We start from the raw sequence: 18,214 nt of genomic DNA, 5'->3' as shown, positions 1-18,214 counted from the left end.
ATTGGGCCACTGAAGAAATAAATTATACAGCAGTGGATCAGATAAGACTAACAGTCAATGAACTTCGTTCTGAACACAAAAATGTTCCCCACTTTCCAAAAATGGAAGCTATTAGTCAGGAAGACCAAACAGGTAATTGAAGTCTTCCACAGGAAATCTTCACACCTTAGAGCTGCCCCAAACTTGAGGTTATTACCTTGAGGTTACTCTTTAGTGCAGCCACATTTTCTGTTTAGGCACATTCTGCTTTCCATTGACATGCACTGACAACATTAAAGAGCCTGGCCAAGGAAAATGTTTGAAGAAAAAAAGAAATAGCCACAATATCGACCGTTACAGGATGCATGGAAAGAAAAACTTCTTTGAAAATAAGCTTTGCAGGGGCTTTCTAGTTGTTCCTTAGTACAAAGAAAGTTCTGTTCTTGCTGAAGTTTTGGAAGAAGAAAAAAGACAGAGAAGCCTTTAGAAAAATCCTTCCTTAGGAGGCTGCAATGAATTTGCATGCATCATGCAGACACAAAATGAAGTCGAAAGCTTTGAAGAGGTATTCCACACAGAAAACTGCATTCTGTCTTTTTCTGAAGGCAACAGAACTTCTGTAGCACACTGTTTCTGCCACGACAGCTATTTTTTGCCACTTGCTTTGTTGGCAGTAGCTACCTCAAGTTCTCCCTAGGCCACCATCTGGTAAGGATTTACAACAGATTACAAGCAAAGATTTAACTTGCTGCGCTGTACGTTTGTCTGGTTTAGCACACTGCACAGGCTGAGCAGCTTCTTGATAGATTGGGTTGTGTAGACATACTGGACTTGTAACTTTGATCAAAGCAGTAAATAGACCGTATGAGCACCATTTTTCCTCTTCCTTTATCTCCTCAGGAGTTGCTGTAAACTGAGGAAAGCACAGAAAATCCTCTCTTGCATAACTTGGATTATTGGAAATATGAACACAGATAACTAATTGGGAATGACATGCTGGAGCCCTGCTGACCAGATTACCTCAGTGACTGTCATTCTGGCAGCTTCCCTGAGACTCCTCAGAATTCCCTTCCTCTGCTTCCCCATTTTTGCAAGGGCCACAACTTTCCATGTATGTTTGATAACTGGGGCATACACATTGGTTCAAAGTACTACAGGGACCACTGGCTCACTCAAAAATTAAAGCAAAAGTAATGGTTGCTACTCTGAAGACAGCTAATTAGGCCTGATGCTTGGATTTATTCAGTACAGGTACAGCCAGGCATCTTTCAGCTGAGTTAAACAGCAAAAGCAATACTTAATAGTAGTAACAATATTCACATTCACAACTGTAATCACATTTTAAAGTTCACCAAAATAAAATAATTTGGTATATTTTCAGTCAAAAGAAAGATCCTAACTACGTTATGATGCAATACAACTCATAATTGAATCACACAAGTGTTTTTAGGTAAGAAATCTATGTGATTATTGAAAAATGGTATCAAAGTAGGTTTGTGGGGCTTTTTTTTATAACCAGCAGGCTTACACTAAAATGTATATACTTGGTCTGCTTGAATGGCTTGTTACCCTCCACGCCTCCAGAGCTTCCCCATTGGCTCCCTCTCCCTAGTCCCGCCTTTGTACCGCCCCTGTGCCCTCAGATCATTGGTTCCTGATGCTCGCCCGCTCCAGTACAAAAACCCTGGACCCTGAACGGGTCGGTCTCTTTCGCCTCTGGTCTCCCTTGGCAGCAGGATGCAATAAACCATCATCCGTGAAATACCATACGGGAGAGCCCTCCTGACTCTTTGCTTCTGATAACGCGTGAGCTATCCGGCTTGAATGTGTGTGTGTGAATCCGTGCCTTACAGCTGCGCGGGTGAAAGGAGTGAGCTTGCTGCAGTGCTATACTGCACCCACCGGAACGATCCCATTGCCAGGGATATTGTCAGGAACTTCTTAGCCAAAGTCCAAGTTTGGGAGGCCACTTAACGCAGTCTGGTGGGTGCAGTACACTGGCTGACATTTGTGGCACCTGGTTTCTCTTCTAACATGTAGGTAACTCAGTTTGGAAAAAGGAAGAAGTATACTCAAAAGCTTTAATACATGTATGGAAAAATTTAATATTGTTAAAAGGATTACAAAACCCACTGAAATTAATACTTACACATTTATTTTGTTCCAGCAATTTTTGAATATTGCGTATTCACTTGGAAAAGACACCACTTCGGTTAAGATCTGAAAGTTACACAGACCATCTTGAGAGGCAAAAACAATAGTGAGAAAAAGGAGAGGAAAAAATACTGACTGTCATCATTTTCAATGTAATGAAGCATTGACTACAAGGACTGTGGAAAGATCTGTTGCAAAGATCTATCAAGCTGTCCTTACTTCAGCTGACATCATTCAAGAAAAAGCCATCACTGAACAAGACTTAGGAGTTTGTTTTTCTGTGAACAACCACCTAAGCAAATTATCAGACAAACATAAGAGGGCTAGGCTGTGCTATCTTATTATGATGGTCTGTAACAAAGAAAAGAGAGGCTCAAATGACTGCTTTTCCAACAGCAGGCAGTCTCTGTACAGTATTTCACATAATTAACTCAAAATGCTCCATAACAGCCAAGATGATGAAAGACCTGAGAAGTCCCTTAGAAGGTTGTGAAAACATAATTCCAGTAAGTTCAGTGACATCTCCCCCCGTCTCTCTCCCCATCAGTTCCAGAGCTACAAGTTAGAAATGAGAATGAGGTTCAGCACTATGTGGATAGCCTGTAAAAATTAACTGAAGAGGCAGGATGGACAGCAAAGTAGTAACCACTGCTAAGCTGAGAAAAGGATGGTGCCTCAGCAGAGTTGCCTGAAAACCCATAAGATGTTTGCAGTTGCTGGTAATTTTCGAAGAGGTTCACCCAAGGTGCACATTACCAGACAATATGGCTGATCCAAAAGCTGTTCTGTCCCACCTTGTTGCTGCCTGTTCTGATCTTCCCCTCCCCCCTCCCAAAGACATGTGCTCTGAGCTCCTTTGTTCCAAGCGTGGGCAAAGTCAAATGTAACTCAGACTCTTCAGCAGTGTCTGATTGGCCGCTCACCCCGGGTCCGCCCGCAGTCCTCCCCTTTCCCCTTCTCCTAATAAAGATGGTCGAGGGGAGGCAAACGCCCTCTCTCAGCTCAGCTACTTTCCTGTAAACATCTCTGGTCGTCTGTCTCATTTGAAAGCTTCTAACTGCAGGGAATTGAGCGAGCAGGGAGCTATATTTCTCCCTCTTTGCTTCTGCTGATGGTATTTGCTCTGCAGCTGATTCAGGTACCGATTTTAGAGCTACTAAAGTGCTAGATCGCCCTTGCTACCTCTCAAGGCTGCTCGAGGCTTTCTAAGGCATTGAAATACAAGCGCTAGCCGGTATAAAGCTGAAAAGATACCTTCCACACCACCTCTCACTATAGAAGATGGTGCAGATATGCTCTGCAAGTCTCAAACAAGCTATCATGCTTTTAGTGGTACTAAAAGTACAGTAATGGTAATTATCTAAATATATGCATTTCTAGAACACGGTAACTTTGCTTTTTTTCTTTAAAAATATGCAAACCCCACCAATGAAGACTCTTTACTTAGAATGACAAACAAACAAGGCCATGTTCACTCACAATACCATACGGTACTCACACCCTTCCCTTCCTCGTAGCCAGCACCTCTGGATTTAGTTGCATCCAGAACTTATCCCCTGTGCCCTGAAGCAGGGAATGCCACTCATCAGCTCTCTGGTTATACCTTTTGTCTCCCTCTAACATCCCCAGGCAAACAGAACATGGTCAGGACAGTTTTAAGGACTGTCCATGCTGTAACTATCAGCAGGTTTCCTGAGTTCCTCAGTACTCCATACCAAATATGCTCAACTCACTTGCCAGAGATGTTCCCACAGACATCATGTAGTCATCTCATTTGGAAGGGGGAGAAGGCAGTTTAGAGTTGGCAGATATGAGCTGTCTTAATACCGCACAAATGTAAGCCTATTTAATTTATGATTATTATGAAACTCCAAGAGGCATGGCTGTCTGAAGTACCCTGCAGGAATTACCACAGCCATCTGTGCTAATGCCACTTTGAAGTGCCCTTTCCATGGAAAGTAATCCAATGCCCTCAAATTCTACCTGAGGTTTGTTTTTGTCAGTTTCTCCCTTCTGTCCTAACAGTGTTAAAATTGTAAAGTTGAACTGATGTTTTCCAATTGCTGTCAAAGTATGTTTTTTCACCTAGGCACAGCTGGCAGGCAGTATTATACCAGATCAGGGCAAGCACTGAGGATACTCTAGAGAAAGGATTCCAGATGAGCATAAAGACCAAGAATTGCAGATGATCAGCTAAGCAACACTGATTTAAAAATTACTTCTGTATTTTCCACATAATACCTGTCTGCAAAAGAGATTCTTTGTTGATGTAATCCAAAAGAAGTGGGCAGGAAGACATCAGAGAAGCCTTAACATTTGCAACTGTAGTTTTCTGTGATAGCCTCTAGTAGATAATCTATGTAAGCCTCCCCTCCCTAAAACCTATCTCCTCCCTGCCAGCAGAAAGTCCTTTTGACAAGCAATCTGTTAGCCTGCCATTTTGAATAAATCAGGGGAAAAAGAATTACTTTTCTGGTGCCTAAGAAAATTAAAAAGCCAGACTTAAATCTGCTTCAGAAATGTTCTCAGGCTGTTCCTCATTTACATGGGCATGTCATCAAGCAGAGCAGCTCTTAAGTTCCCAACATGAAATGAGCAGTGATTTTTTTAAACACTATTTCCTTAAATATATATGAGTGGGCAGAGAAAAGAAGAGGCTAAATTATCTCATATCTTCCTGCTGCTCCATCTTCCCCTGTATTTCCAACATTACACACAAGAAATTTCTTTCAGTGTATACACCATATTACCAAGCAAAGGAGCACTGCTATCCCAGTTCCCCACCACCACTGTGTATAACACCTGTCACTGCATTTTGCAGTGTACCTGTCACACCTGCATTTTTGATATACACACTTCAGCCACTATTCTAAATTCACACTACAGCTCTACTCACAGCTGTGGAAAAACACCAGAGGGATGTGGTGAAGGCACTGACTGTCACTTGACAACAGAAATTAGCCAATCTAACAGCTAACTTACTAATGGGTTGATACTGCTCTTTCCCTCTTCTCAGTTCCTGCACAGTTCTACCTGGGCTCCCAACCCAGCTCCAGGATGTAAGCTTCAAGAAAACTAACCCACATGCATGGGGGGTAGCTATCAAACACTAGCTCAAAAAAGCAGTATAACACATCCAAACAAAAACTGAAACTTCACACAACTGGAAAAAAGGATATCCGAATTTATGTTTTTATGAAACATCATAATGGCTACAGGTACCTGTGCAAAATTTTATGGTGCTGGACTGCAGCACCTGCAGAGTCAGAGCCGCAGCACCGTCCTTTAACCTCATGCAGACATGCCTAACCTTCCTGGGAAAATCTTAAGTTTAAAAATAAAAGGGCACTACTAACTATATATAACTGAGCTTATTTCCAAGATCCAGACACATGCATTTGTTTTTGTAGGGGAGCTGTGGAAGACTAATAGGCAGAGAATCTAGCTTCACACACACACACAAAAAGTAATTCTGCCTTACTGAGTTTAAGTGAGGGGGTGATAAAGTGTTTTGATTACTTGCTTTAGAACCTCACACTCAACACAGCCAGTAAATTTCAAAAGTCAGTATCCTAGGAGCTCATCAAACCTACCCAAAACAACAGGGTTTTGCTGTGCATTTTCTATTACAGCTATACTAACTACAGATACAGTTTATTTTCAGATCAAGTTACAAGTTTCTTCTTTGAAATATCTGGGAATAATTTAATTGCTGAATACACTCACGTGCTTTATTACTGAGATAACACAAGACTAACTTGCTGAACTTCACAATCTGCAGCTGCTTTAAAGGCTGACTAGATGAGGAGAAAGAAAGACCAAAACGGGTCAGACACAGGATGTGATATTAAAATATTCAAGTTCTGACCTTCAGTCTGATTAAACTGTTCAGCAAGCAAGATTCCACAGTCAGAAAGATTTGAAAGATGTAGTCCAGATCTAAAAATCAGCTCATTTGTGTTCCCCATAGCAAACAGTACATTTAACTCTTCATACTATCTTTTGCCCAGAAAGTACCTGCATTCAACAGTTGATTTTTATGTAAAAGTTGTACTCCCACTTCAGCAGAAACGCTTACCTACAATGTAAGTCAGAAGCTGGAGAAAAGCAGTTGTAACTTTACTAGTTAAGTTGTCCTGCAGTATGTTCAGGTACCGTAGGGTAAGGTAAACAGGCTTGTAAGTTTTTGTCTCATTTCACCTAAAAATAGGAGCAGGAGCTTTATTATTCCCAGCTTCTTTCCTTTGTGAACTCCTCATATTTCTGTTACAAGACACTAGCTGTGAAGCCGAAGACTTGTTGGGCACATCCTGCTGGCAACTGGAATCTCAGATTAACATCCTCTTACTGCAACTAACAACTGTTTCCATGGGAACAAAGACAAAACTATGATAATTCATAGCAGCCACAGCATCATACTGACCATGTCCTGTCCATACCAAGTTCACATCTGAAGGTTTCCAACACAAAGGATGACAAGCACCACCTCACAACCATGAAGTGACAACTTTATAAATAAATCAATGCTGCAGCTTATGACAATTTCTACATAAGAAAAACTGATTATTTATTTTGTTAGATGTCCTCTTTCTTAGATAAGTAATAGAAGCAACTATAATTTTCCTATTATCATCTCTTTATTTTAAGTGGTATTATTAACAAGAAAGAAAACGATGCCTCTGTCTTAAACAGTCCTCAACAAAAGGAGTAGCAGCGCAATCATTACCATGGAGGAACAAAGGCACACTGAGATTGAAGTGACCTGCTGAGCCTCAGGCAGCAGACCAGTGACCAGTCTTTTCCTCTCCAGTGTTATCATTAACTCGAAGTGGAGGCTGCTTCCCTGAATAAGTTTACACTTAAGTAAACTCACTCCCATTTCCAGCAGTACATATTTGACTGGTGGCATTGAAAGCAGAATCTATTTAGACTCACTGAAGCACTGCAATCAGATATCCTAATTCATTTCTTCTGAGCTAGGTTCTTGCCATATCCAAGGAGCACAGTGCTGGTCTTAAAAGATTCAGCAATTTTAAAAAACTTAAGGTGTTACAGTTCCTTGCCCTGGTTCTGTTACAGTACTTTACGTAAGAACTGTATTTAATCCAATTAATAACTTACATATTAAATCTAAACTTAAAGTTGTACTTGCACAAACTTGATGGCATGAACAAATTTAGAAGGGAATAAATAATTACTTATCTAGATGTAACTAAAAGCAAACCATCTTACAAAATGTTTCTTGACTGATTTTTTTCATTAAATGAAGTGATCCCTTTCAACTGTTGAGACTTAGCAGCATGAAATTAAGAATAACGTTTCCCAAAGACTCTCATGTACTTCCTATTTTGTTTTATTGTAGCAGTATAAAGCTCACACTGGCTTTCTTCCTAAAAGGCATACTTTAGACTGAAGGAGTATGAATGTTATCTTGTAACATATTCAGCACCATCAGAGCACTATTGCAAGATGACTTGCAAAGGCAGGAATATCTATATGCAATTAGACAATCCTATGACTTCTTTTCCTCCCAGCTAAGAGTACTAATAGATTAGAAAACTGAACATTGAGTACTTCCAAGTATTAGAAAAAATACAGGACTACTAAGATCAAAGGTCTAAGTGATTGCTGCCAAGGCTTGCACACAAATGATACTTTTCTATGTTGTGGTTATATGCAATACACTGGGGCATCAACCTGGAGCTAACTCTTCTGGAGCACCAGTGCCATTAGAATGATGAAGTTTGAAATAGAAACATCAAAAGGCTTGCTTTCTGTGCCCATTTGTCATTACGCTTATTTTCATCTCTGAATCAGAATTAACTCTATTTCAAGCCGGAATTTAAAAAACCAAACCAAACAAAACAACCATTTTAAATATGTAAATACACCATTAATACGCTGAATGTGAAAATAGAACAGCATATGGCAAAAGAGATTATGGGGATTAGCCAATTAAACAGTATGACTCAAACCGACATGATCCATCAAATCTGTATTTCGCAGTGAAGTATGAGGGGCCATGGGAACACGACTTCACTTAATGCAAATAACAAAGCCAAAGCTCTGAAAAGAACCGATTTGGCAAAAAGTATCTTCAAGGAAGTAAGAAGAAGTATGAGATGTTCAAAGCTTACAAGCTAAGAACATTTACAAGCTAATTTACTTTTGGATGTCTTCTTTAATGCTGGAGTTCACAATACCTACTTGACGTAGAACTTATTAAGAGCAGTCCCACAGGACAATAACCTTGATCATAAAGTCTATACTCACTAATTATTCACATGCTTAGGACACAGGACATTAATTCTGACATACAAGATTACAGACCAAATTCTTGGTAATATACAAACACAGTAACCGTCTCAGTGAAATCAAGTTTCCACAATTGTAAGAGAACAAAATATTCAAGCAGGGCTTCAGGCAGAGTGGAGGCCTGCTTTTAGGAGCTGCATGCAGATGGCAATCCTCACCATCAGGTCTCACAGAGATGCAAATAGTTCACCCACATGTTTAACAGAAGCAAAGAGGCAAAAGAAGCAGAGGTATCCGGAAACAGTGCTTCCCAAAGGTGAGATTACTGTCACCTTCATGCAGCTGCCCTCATTACACCTTGTGTAAGACTTCCTCAGAAGACAGATCCTGCAGGAAAACAGGCCAGGATATTCTGCTGGTTAACCCCTGGGACTCTGAGCACTTGTCTAAATAGAATTCATTCATTCAAGTTCAGTTGAGCTCATTCTTCTACAGTTATGTCAGAGATGCACAAAGAAATGTCAAAAATCCAAGCAAACAGCAGTTCACAGATATACATGCATGTGACCAACCAGACTAAAGAATTTAAGGCTTTGTATTCCTAAAAGTTTAAGCGAATAAATTGAAAGCTGTATTACAAAATAATATAAACACCTTTTATACAGGTTTTATATGTTGTTATATTCCAAAAGGAATCAGTGAAAAACCAAAGTCCTTCTTAGATTTAATTAAAGGTTCACCTTGATATAACTTAAATGCCAGTATTATACCAACACATTAGCACTTTTAAGAGCTAAATGAAACAAAAAGCATGTTGAAAAGTTAAGTTGATAAAACTACCACATCCACAAAAACACTATTTCCAAAAGCACCTTTTAATCAATGAAACCTCAATAAGGTTGCACATACTTCTCCAACATCTTAAGTTTTCCTTTAGAAGGAACAGCTTAGTAGGAAATGAATGGAAAAAAAAAAGTCTCATTAAAACAAGTGCAGTTTCAAGTCTTAACCTGACAGCTTTTAGAGGAACAAGAAGCTACACAAGGCTCGGTAATGGAACTGCCCTTACATAAAACTTGACCATGGATGCACATATGTGGAAACAAATGAAATTTATTTCAAATTTCCTGTGCTAAATCTTATAATATTGTAACCACCTGTTTATCACAATATGCAAAACTCAGAGAGCTGTCCCTTATGGATTTAACGTTAAATTCAAAGCAGCTTATCCCCTACTTCTATCTCATGCTGTTTCAGTTAAGAAGACAAGCCTCAAATGCATCAGTGACAGCTTTGAGATATGTAAGCAAAGTTCCGTGAAATTTCACCAACATTTCATTTTCATTAACAACCTCCTCCCCATTATGCTTAGCAGAAAAATATTATTTTACACAGAACTGTACACATTTCCTAGCCGTAACACATGCTACTTACAAAGTCCTTCATATAATTTACTTCCTAATTATGGCCTTGGTATCTACAATAGGGTGAACACATCAATAGCAAATCTGTATTTTAAACAAAAGTAGTTTATCTGCTTACCTTGAGGAAAAGAATTTGGCTGCACTAAGTACAGGAATGCATGTACTATTTTAAACAAAATTCCTATTGCCCCAGGTTCATGGTATGCACCCGTATCATACGTCTTGGCTGGTACAAATCCAAAATCCAAAGTTCCAGGAGGTGGTTTGTATATAGGCTGTACCTCTGAAATAGTACTTCCACAAAACAGCAGCAGCAGCAAACAGAGTTCCACTGCCATAGCGAGCAGTATTCATAAAACTGGAGGTAGAGATATTTGTCCGACCAAGTCTAGAAATCTTCCAAACATTCACTTGGGGGGTAGCTTTCTAACCAGGAGAATGCTGGTACACTCTCACACCTTCAATTCTTAAATGTATTTTTACTTCCGAGTGGTACAGCAGCCTCTTGTGGAAATGACTCAGCGCACCATCTCTGGCAAAAAAAAAGAAACAGCTCATTAAGGTGTGTGCAAGCAAATAGCAAAGTGCAAGACAACCTGCAATCTTCTCTGGAAATTGAACATATCAACAGTTGCAAAAGTGAGCCAGATAGGACAGGAAAGAAAAAACTGCTGAGGTTTGCGAAGAATATGTTATACTACATACACTGTACTTGAAAGAGGTGGAAAAAACAATTATGCACAGTTCCAGGTCAGTGAGTTTTCAAAAACAAAGCAGAACTTCGGTACAGCTCCAAGGGAAACAAAACTAAAGAAGCAGTGTATGAACTGCACTTCTGACTAAGTACAATATGTCATGTCACAACAATTACACAATGCTTTTAATTACCACCTGATGGTTCTATAGTCGATGACAATTATTACAAGTCATACTCTGTATTCTTTAATCTACACCTTTTAGCAAAACCTGCAATCGTAGATACTCTTAACTGTCTTCCAAGATTGAGGAAAAAATAATTTATCATTGAAGTTACCAAAACAAAACAAAAAAACCCCAAAAAACCCAAACCAACAAAACATCACCCTCTTGACAGATGACAATGGGTGTCAGCAATTACCTTCTATTAATTCAAGCTATCTCAAGGCTCTCCTTAGGAATTGAAGAAGTCAACAATTTTTATTTACAGCTTGCTAAAGCTGACTGTCATTAAGATAACTTTGGATGGTTATACATGTTTAAGAACATTCTGAATCTACAAAATCACAGGAGCCTGATCTACCACTACTTAAGAAATGTCAACAGACACACCCCTGGGCTTCCAACAAATCAAGCGACCACATCTTGATCTACAAGAACCCAGGTAAGACTCCTCCACTTCAGCGTGCAATAGCAGCCTCTGAGGAAACAGACCGAAACCAACCAAATAGAAGGCAACAGAAAAGCTGCTGCCCTTCTCTGATTTTGGAAGCTGCACACACTTGATGAGCGTGCCAGTGAGCACCACACTGACTTTCCCAGCCACCGGGCCAGCTTCTCTTTGGGATGCCTTTGGTGATCCCCCAGAGAGCCACTGACTGGGCCGTGCGGGAACTCACTGCTCATGACAAGACACCACTTCCAGCTGGGGAGCACCAAGCACCAACTGCCTTTCCCAAGCACAGCTGGGCCTCTGCTGCCCTTTTCAGCAGCACTACTCAAGAGAAATGCTTTCCGTCTCCACCTTGGTGTTCAGACCATTCACTGGCAAGGAACGACAGCAAAATAACACAAACACCTCATGGCTTCAGTCAGTCCAATGCTACACCAATACCTTGACTTCCAAGGTACTTCCAGGTCAAAGAGATGCTGAAGACAGAAGACTTAAAACCTATAGTGAGACTTAAATCTCTCCCATGCTTTACAGTCTCTGGTAAAACACTAGCTACCTTTCTGAAAACCAGTACTTTGCAAGAAGTCAAAATCACATTGTAAGCTTGTTTAGTAGTCTGTGCTGCACTCAAAAGATAGATCAACAAAAATATGGAATAAAGGAATACCAGATCAGATCAAAGACCTAGAGACAGTTTTGTTTCTCCACTGTTCAAATGAGTTAAGAGGGAACACTCGAACCTGTCTTTCCTCCTCATGGCTTGTGAAAACCAAGAAGAAGGAACAGTAATAATGCTGTGATTAGCACAATTATCCAACCCTTATTCAAAAAGGTGATGTTAGCAACCACTCTGAAATATGCTTAACACAAGCACACAGTAATTTAGAACACATAATACCGTGATTATTTCCCTATCTGGAAAAGAATGTTCTGTTAAAGATTAATGAAAGAAAAACAAAGTTCAGATCCAAAATATTAATTTTCCTCCTTTAATTTTTTACTAAGACTAGTTTTCTTCAGCCTAAAACATACTTTTAAGTGAAATTTTATCATATGCACATCTTGCTCTGAGGCTGGACACAGAAATGGTCAGAGAGTGAAAACTGCTTAGGCTGCATTTTATTATCAAATCTCCAGAAACTCTACAGCATAAAATATGACAAGACCACAACTAGGTGAAAAAAAAATTATTTTGCCTTTATGACACAACAGTGAAAATTGTGCAAGTTTGATACACTACTGCTCTGATGCCAAAATACTTTTTGCTTTTATATATATTCTTCATATATATTCATAACTCTGTGGACTTTTATTGTATAGTTACATAGTTTCCTAGCTAAATCCAGTACTTTTCCTATTAGACAAATTCCCGAAGGCCTGTTCTAATCTTGCTTCTTCTGGGAAGCAAGACCGAGCCACCTTCCCAAGACATTTTCTCATGTTTTAGACAAAAAAAAGGTAGAGCTAGTAGCAAGGAAGGGGGGGCTTCAGAGGGGATCAAACCAAGAGGGGAAATGACTTCATTAACTGTTCTTCTAATTGGGGATTCTTGTCAACTATGCTAATTTGCTGAACTTACAAAAGTGTAAAAGCCCTCTATCACGTGTGCATTTTTGACACATTTTCAGCATGCATGTTGGTGTGCTGTGCACCTGGAGGGATGTTGATTAAACAGTAACCACTTTTTATCACCTTAACCTTGTTTGGCTCTTGATTTTAGGGGCTCAAAGGCAACAGTTCAATTTGTTCTCCTTAAAAAGGGATTTGAACAATTTTCTAAGTCAGGTTTAGTTTTCTAGAGATTTCTGAAGTACAGTTGCAACATTTCAGTGAGTCAGGAGAAAAAGCTCACACATGCTAACTGAGCCTTGATTCCAAAAGTTAAGGAAACTGATACAAAAGCATCCATTTCAGGGAAATGTTAGGTGTGGTTGTGAAAGATGAAATTGAGAAGAAGATGACTTCTCTAACTGGTGTCTTAAGGCAAAGCTCTCTGTAGTGTGCTCTGTTATCTATTTCTGCCCTCTCTCTAGTCTAGTATAAAGTTGTCCTGGGTTGCAGTGTATTCTATTACCATCCTCAGGAGCTGTTGAAACCAGGTGGGGCAGTGTTCCCTTGCCTCCTCCCCCCAGACTATCTTTCTGTTAATGGCCCATCATTGTCCTGCCACATGACTCAGAGATAACTCCCTCCGGACTATCTTCTGTTAATGAGCCTAATCAACACTTGGCCTCATGACTCATTACCCCATTGTGAGATGCTCCACCCAGAGGGAGGAACCAAGCATCCCATCGTGGATATAATCTGAGATGCTGAACACCAGAGACAACCTTCTCACTGGATTTCCAGAGGACAGGAGCTACACAGCCACCACTGGAACTCCTGAGGAAGAGCAGACCCTTTTCTACAGTATCACCGCTTCAGAGGACTGCAGCCACCATTCTACCAGACTGCTAAAACAGGGAGTCAGGATGTATCTTGACTCTGTCAGTCTGAACCAGTGTTCTCTTATTTATTTTTTTTCCTTTTCTTTAATTTCCCCATTAAATTGTTATTCTGACTTGGTGCCTCCCACTGGTTTGTTTTCAAACTAGTACAAAAGTACACACAACTTTTTTTTGGTAAAATTTAAGACAATTTAAAGTCTTATCTTATTGCACAAACAGGCAAATAAAACACTGTTAAAATGTTCTCCCAATATAGGAAAACAATCACTACACCTGCCATAAATAAGTAGTCATGTATTAACCAAGACAAAGTGGGCAGTTTTAAGACAAGGACACTACTGAAATTGCAAGGACACTCCGTGTGCTGCAAAAAAACCCAATATTTTGCTAAGTGGAGAAATGTAAGTCTCCAACTCGACATAGTTTTCAGTCAAGCTTTTATAAAATTCAGGTGAGTTTCCTGCAAATCAAAGGATCTGCAGAATTATGACCACATGTTCTTCCTCTCTCTTTGCTGGCAAATATAGTAAACATGGACAATTCCTCCAGACTGACACCAGTTCTTCTCTATACTACATAAAACACTAATATTTTCAGGGTTACATTAATAATAATAATCAGGAACTTGCAGAAACACTATTAAACTTGTAACTTAACATGCCTCTTAGCCTCTAATATGTATTCAACCTACCTAAAAATAACTCAGATGTAAAAAGCTCCAAGCAGTTCGCCTTTTCTTAATACCTAAAAGAAACTTAGCTGGGAGCATATTTGTAGTTAAATATGCTAGACAAACAGCATTAAAGAGGAAAAATCTATCCATGAAATCTGTAATTCTGAGAACTGCAAGAATGACATACACAGGAGTGACACAAATAAAGAGAACTGAATAGCAGTTTATGCTAATCTTCATTGCAGCATGTGGCCATCTCATTTCCTCAGACACAGTGTGGCATCACTGCAGTCAATGAGTTACAGGAACTGCCAGTACAACTCTCCCCAAGTTCAAGTAAACAGTGAATGAAAAGAAGCTGTGTGAAACTTTGAAATGCTTACAGCAATTATCAAATAAGCTACCAATTTCATTACTACACACCCTGTGAAGTACTTAACAAGTTAAAATGAATTAAAGATTTTCATTATTCTATGTGTGTGGTTTGCAAATGTCCATTTTTAAGACTCAAGCTTTGCATTTTATTCTGTGGTTGACACTAATATTCTATACATACAAGTCACTAAGCATAACTCCTGGGGTTTTAAACACTACCTGTGGAGAACACCATCACCCAAATCTGCAGCAGCATTATCATCTCAGATATATCTTATCCTGTTATTAAAAATACTTTCCAAAACCAACCTCTGCTTTCAGTTTAACAAGGGAAGAGGAAACGAGAGATAGATGCTTTAGTTCAGCAGCTTCCATGATACATCAGCTCTGAATAACAGAACTCAGAGGCAGCATGATGTCCAGGTCTTTGTTCCAATGGGACTGGCCTCCTTCTGTTTAAACACTGCAACCCATGCAAATACAACACTGCAGTGCAGCAATGCAACGATGATTAACCCCGTGAACTGAAATTCAATCAACCAGAGGCTAGACTGCTACAGCTCAATGGGGGAGCCTGCTGGCAGTGAACCAGGATGGGCTGGGATGGTGGTAGACGCAGTTGTCCATAGGAAGCCCACACAAAGGTTCTGAGTACATTTGTTACATTTTTCCAATTACACATTTGAAAATCCAAGTCCATAATCCCCTTGCACCAGTGCCAGCAATCACCAGAAGAGAAATTAGAACAGCCACAAGAACACATTTACAGGCAGACTGAAACTCCTAAGTATGCATAAAAAACCAAACTCAGACCACCACCTTCCCATTCCAGAGACCCCATACAGCAAGCCAAGTTAGATACCGGTAGGTTAAAAAGGTACAGTTTTCTGTTACAAAATCTGCCCTAAGCGTACCAACAATTACAACCTGTTGCCACAGGAGGATTAAGAAGCAAATAAACCTAATAAGCACTAGGGACTGCAGAACAGAGCTTGGCAGCACTGAGAAAAACTAAACAAATAGCATCTTCCACATAAGGCAGCCCTGGTACCCATCTGACTTGCCTGCTATATATTCAAAACGAGTATGTGCTCAGGTCAGAAAAACTGGATATTCAGAATCCAGTTTGCTTTGAGCAGCTTCTTACTAATTTCAAAATTAATAAACTTAAAAAGCAACATCAAAAAATCCTTCTGTTTTACAAGTCACAGCCATTTGCAAGCAGAAACACACCTGTAAAAATTCCAGGTGAGATACCTTCCCCCAAGCATAAGCAGGTCTGATTTTCAGCTGACTGCCTAAATATTTAAAGTACATTTTCACTAACCAAACAAAATAATTTATTTAACTTGATTTTAAGTGGTGCATTTACCCCAGTATTCATAGAGCATTCCTTGTTAAATTACTTTTCAGCATCACATAGAACATTTTAAGACACAGTAAGTCCAGCCCATAAACAGGCAGCTTTTGGCAAATGTATACCGATGAGCAGTCTGTACATGTCCCAACACCTAGGTACTGCAACACGACGCACGTTTCCCACTAGCAGCTGAGACCGAGCCTTTCCTTCACCTTCTTTCCAATTACTTGAACTGTAGAGACCTCTTCCTCTAATACGCTGCCTAGTCCTTATCTGCAAACTGCAGAGGAGCGCGGGTACCGCAGCTCTGCCTCTGCGGGAATACCGACCGATGTGGTAGTTTCTTCAGCGGCTCCTCTGCATGTGTGTGCGGAAGACACAGCCCATGTTTACTACCACAACTGCCCCTTCTCCCCAGCTCTCGGATGAGGTCCGCAGCTCACTCCACAGCTCCCCTCGGCTGAGCAAAACCTTTGGCCAGCCCCTGTGGGCTGGCGCGGTCTGCCCAGGTGCACAGCGAGCAGCCACCGGCAGCACCGCCTCAGGGAACTCCTCCGAGGCGGGCGGCATCCGCCGCAGCGCTGCCGTGCCGAGCGGGGAGCCGGCAGGAGCGCACGGGCCCTCTCCCCGCTCACATCCACCGCAGAGCCCGGGCTGGGGTTCGCCTCCCTACCCCCACCGCCCCTGACGAGCCGATTTCGAGGACAGCACAGCCCCAGCCCCGTCCCCGACCGCCTACCCGAGACTGCTCAGGCCCCACCGCCCGCCTCCCCCATCCTCGCCCCGGGCAGGTGCCCTCAGCGCCCGCCCTCCTCCTCCTCCTCCCCGTGGAGCGGCTTCCCCTCTCCCCGGAGATCTCCGGGGCTCTCCCCGCGCAGCTCCCACCGCTGCTCTCTGTTCATCTGCCGGTGGCTCACAGCTGTCCGTCCCCGACCTCTCCCCAGCCGCCGCTGCCACACACGGCCCCCGGGGAGAAAACGCGCACCCCGTGCCCGCCGCCCCGCTCTGCTCGGCGGGCGGGCCCGCCCTGGCTCCCCGCGGACCAGCCGCATCCTCCCCCCGTGCCGCAGCCCCCTTTCCGCGGCCAAACCCGTCCCTCCCGCCATCCCGCTCCCCGGCTTTCCTCAGCACTGATCTGCCCTCCGGCCGCCCCTCTGCCCCCGCCTCACCCCGCGCTCTCAGGGCGCCTCCATCCCGCCGCTCCCACAGGTCGCTCTCCCCAGCGCCTACTGAGCACACCGGGATCTCTTCCGCGGGCAGCCCCATTCCCCCGGGCACCCGCCTCCCTCGACGGCCACCCGCCCCCCTCACCCAGCTTCCCACGGAGCTCCGCCGACCCTCTCCTCCCGCGAGGGAAGGGGCCGCGCTCTCCCGCCCAGGACCTTCTCCCGCCCGCAGCAGGAGAAGGCGGAGGAGCCTTATCCCCGCCTGCTGCCCCCCACGGCCCCGGCGAAGCTGCCCCGGGACCCCTCCTCACGTACCCCCCCGCCCGCAGCACTGACCGGTCGAGCAGGGACAGCGAGCCGGAGGCCAGCACAGCACCGCCCGCTCCGCCTCAGAGCGCCGCGGCTGCTGTGGTGGCGGTGCCGCCCGCGCATGGATTACGGAGGGCGGGCTCTGCCCCGGGCCGGGGCTGCAGGACCACCCCGACAGGCCGGGATGGAGGGGGGAGGAAGAGGAGGAGCGTGAGGGGGTTTAACCCCGGCGGGATGTGCTGGGCGAGAGAAGCTGGAGATAGGGAGATGCTCTGTGCCGTGGCTGGTCCAACACGGCCGAGCGGCTCGGGCTGAACCCGCACCCCTGCGAGTGCGCGGCGATCGCCGACCTGTTGCATCCCGGGCTGGCTCCTGCCCTTTTCCGGCCGGGAGGGGCCTCCGCCACGCCGGGACCCGTGGCTGGGCTCCGCCGAGGCACATCCCTCCTCGCCGTCCCAGACGTGGCCGTGCCATCTTCCCTTGGTCACTTCCTCTGGGGGTTGGTTCAAGGTCAGGCGGGTTTGCTTTTCCCATCAGGATGACTTACTTACCCCATTAGCTTTTGAAAAAAAAAAATCCTGTTTTACTCCTCTCGAGGGGTGTCCTTATTTCCTGATGGGTTTGGCATGTTCTTTAGGGCTGTTATCTATATTCCTAAGTGTTCCCTGTTCCCGAAGGCCAGGGATTTATTAGTAAAATGAGA

At 42.9% G+C, this 18,214-nt stretch overlaps 1 protein-coding gene across 20 annotated transcripts in view; it reads right to left on the bottom strand.

The window, feature by feature from the left end:
• PROM1 (prominin 1) overlaps positions 1 to 17,827 on the bottom strand; it is a 65,138-nt gene extending 47,311 nt beyond the window's left edge. For 3 of the 20 annotated variants that reach the window (XR_006020462.1, XR_006020463.1, XM_042052941.1), the window contains exons 1-2: positions 17,539 to 17,826; positions 9,931 to 10,344 (exon numbers count right to left, since the gene is read on the bottom strand). Coding sequence is in view for 18 of the 20 variants with exons in the window: in XM_042052941.1 (XP_041908875.1) it covers positions 9,931 to 10,150 (220 nt within the window). In the remaining 2 variants the exon portion in view is untranslated. Of the gene's footprint in view, positions 1 to 9,930; positions 10,345 to 16,365; positions 16,521 to 16,921; positions 16,992 to 17,205; positions 17,300 to 17,538 lie in introns of those variants that run through there. The other 17 variants (XM_042052942.1, XM_042052946.1, XM_042052943.1 and 14 more) reach the window with 9 other exon arrangements.
• Positions 17,828 to 18,214: the final 387 nt, after the last annotated feature.

This window comes from Corvus kubaryi, unplaced genomic scaffold (genome assembly GCF_017639235.1).
Source record: "Corvus kubaryi isolate FWS band 111438036 unplaced genomic scaffold, C.kubaryi_AGA036_p1.0 split1-131, whole genome shotgun sequence".
Lineage (NCBI taxonomy): Eukaryota > Metazoa > Chordata > Aves > Passeriformes > Corvidae > Corvus > Corvus kubaryi.
The sequence above is the reverse complement of the archived record's forward strand: the minus strand, read 5'-3'. Positions and strand labels throughout refer to the sequence as shown.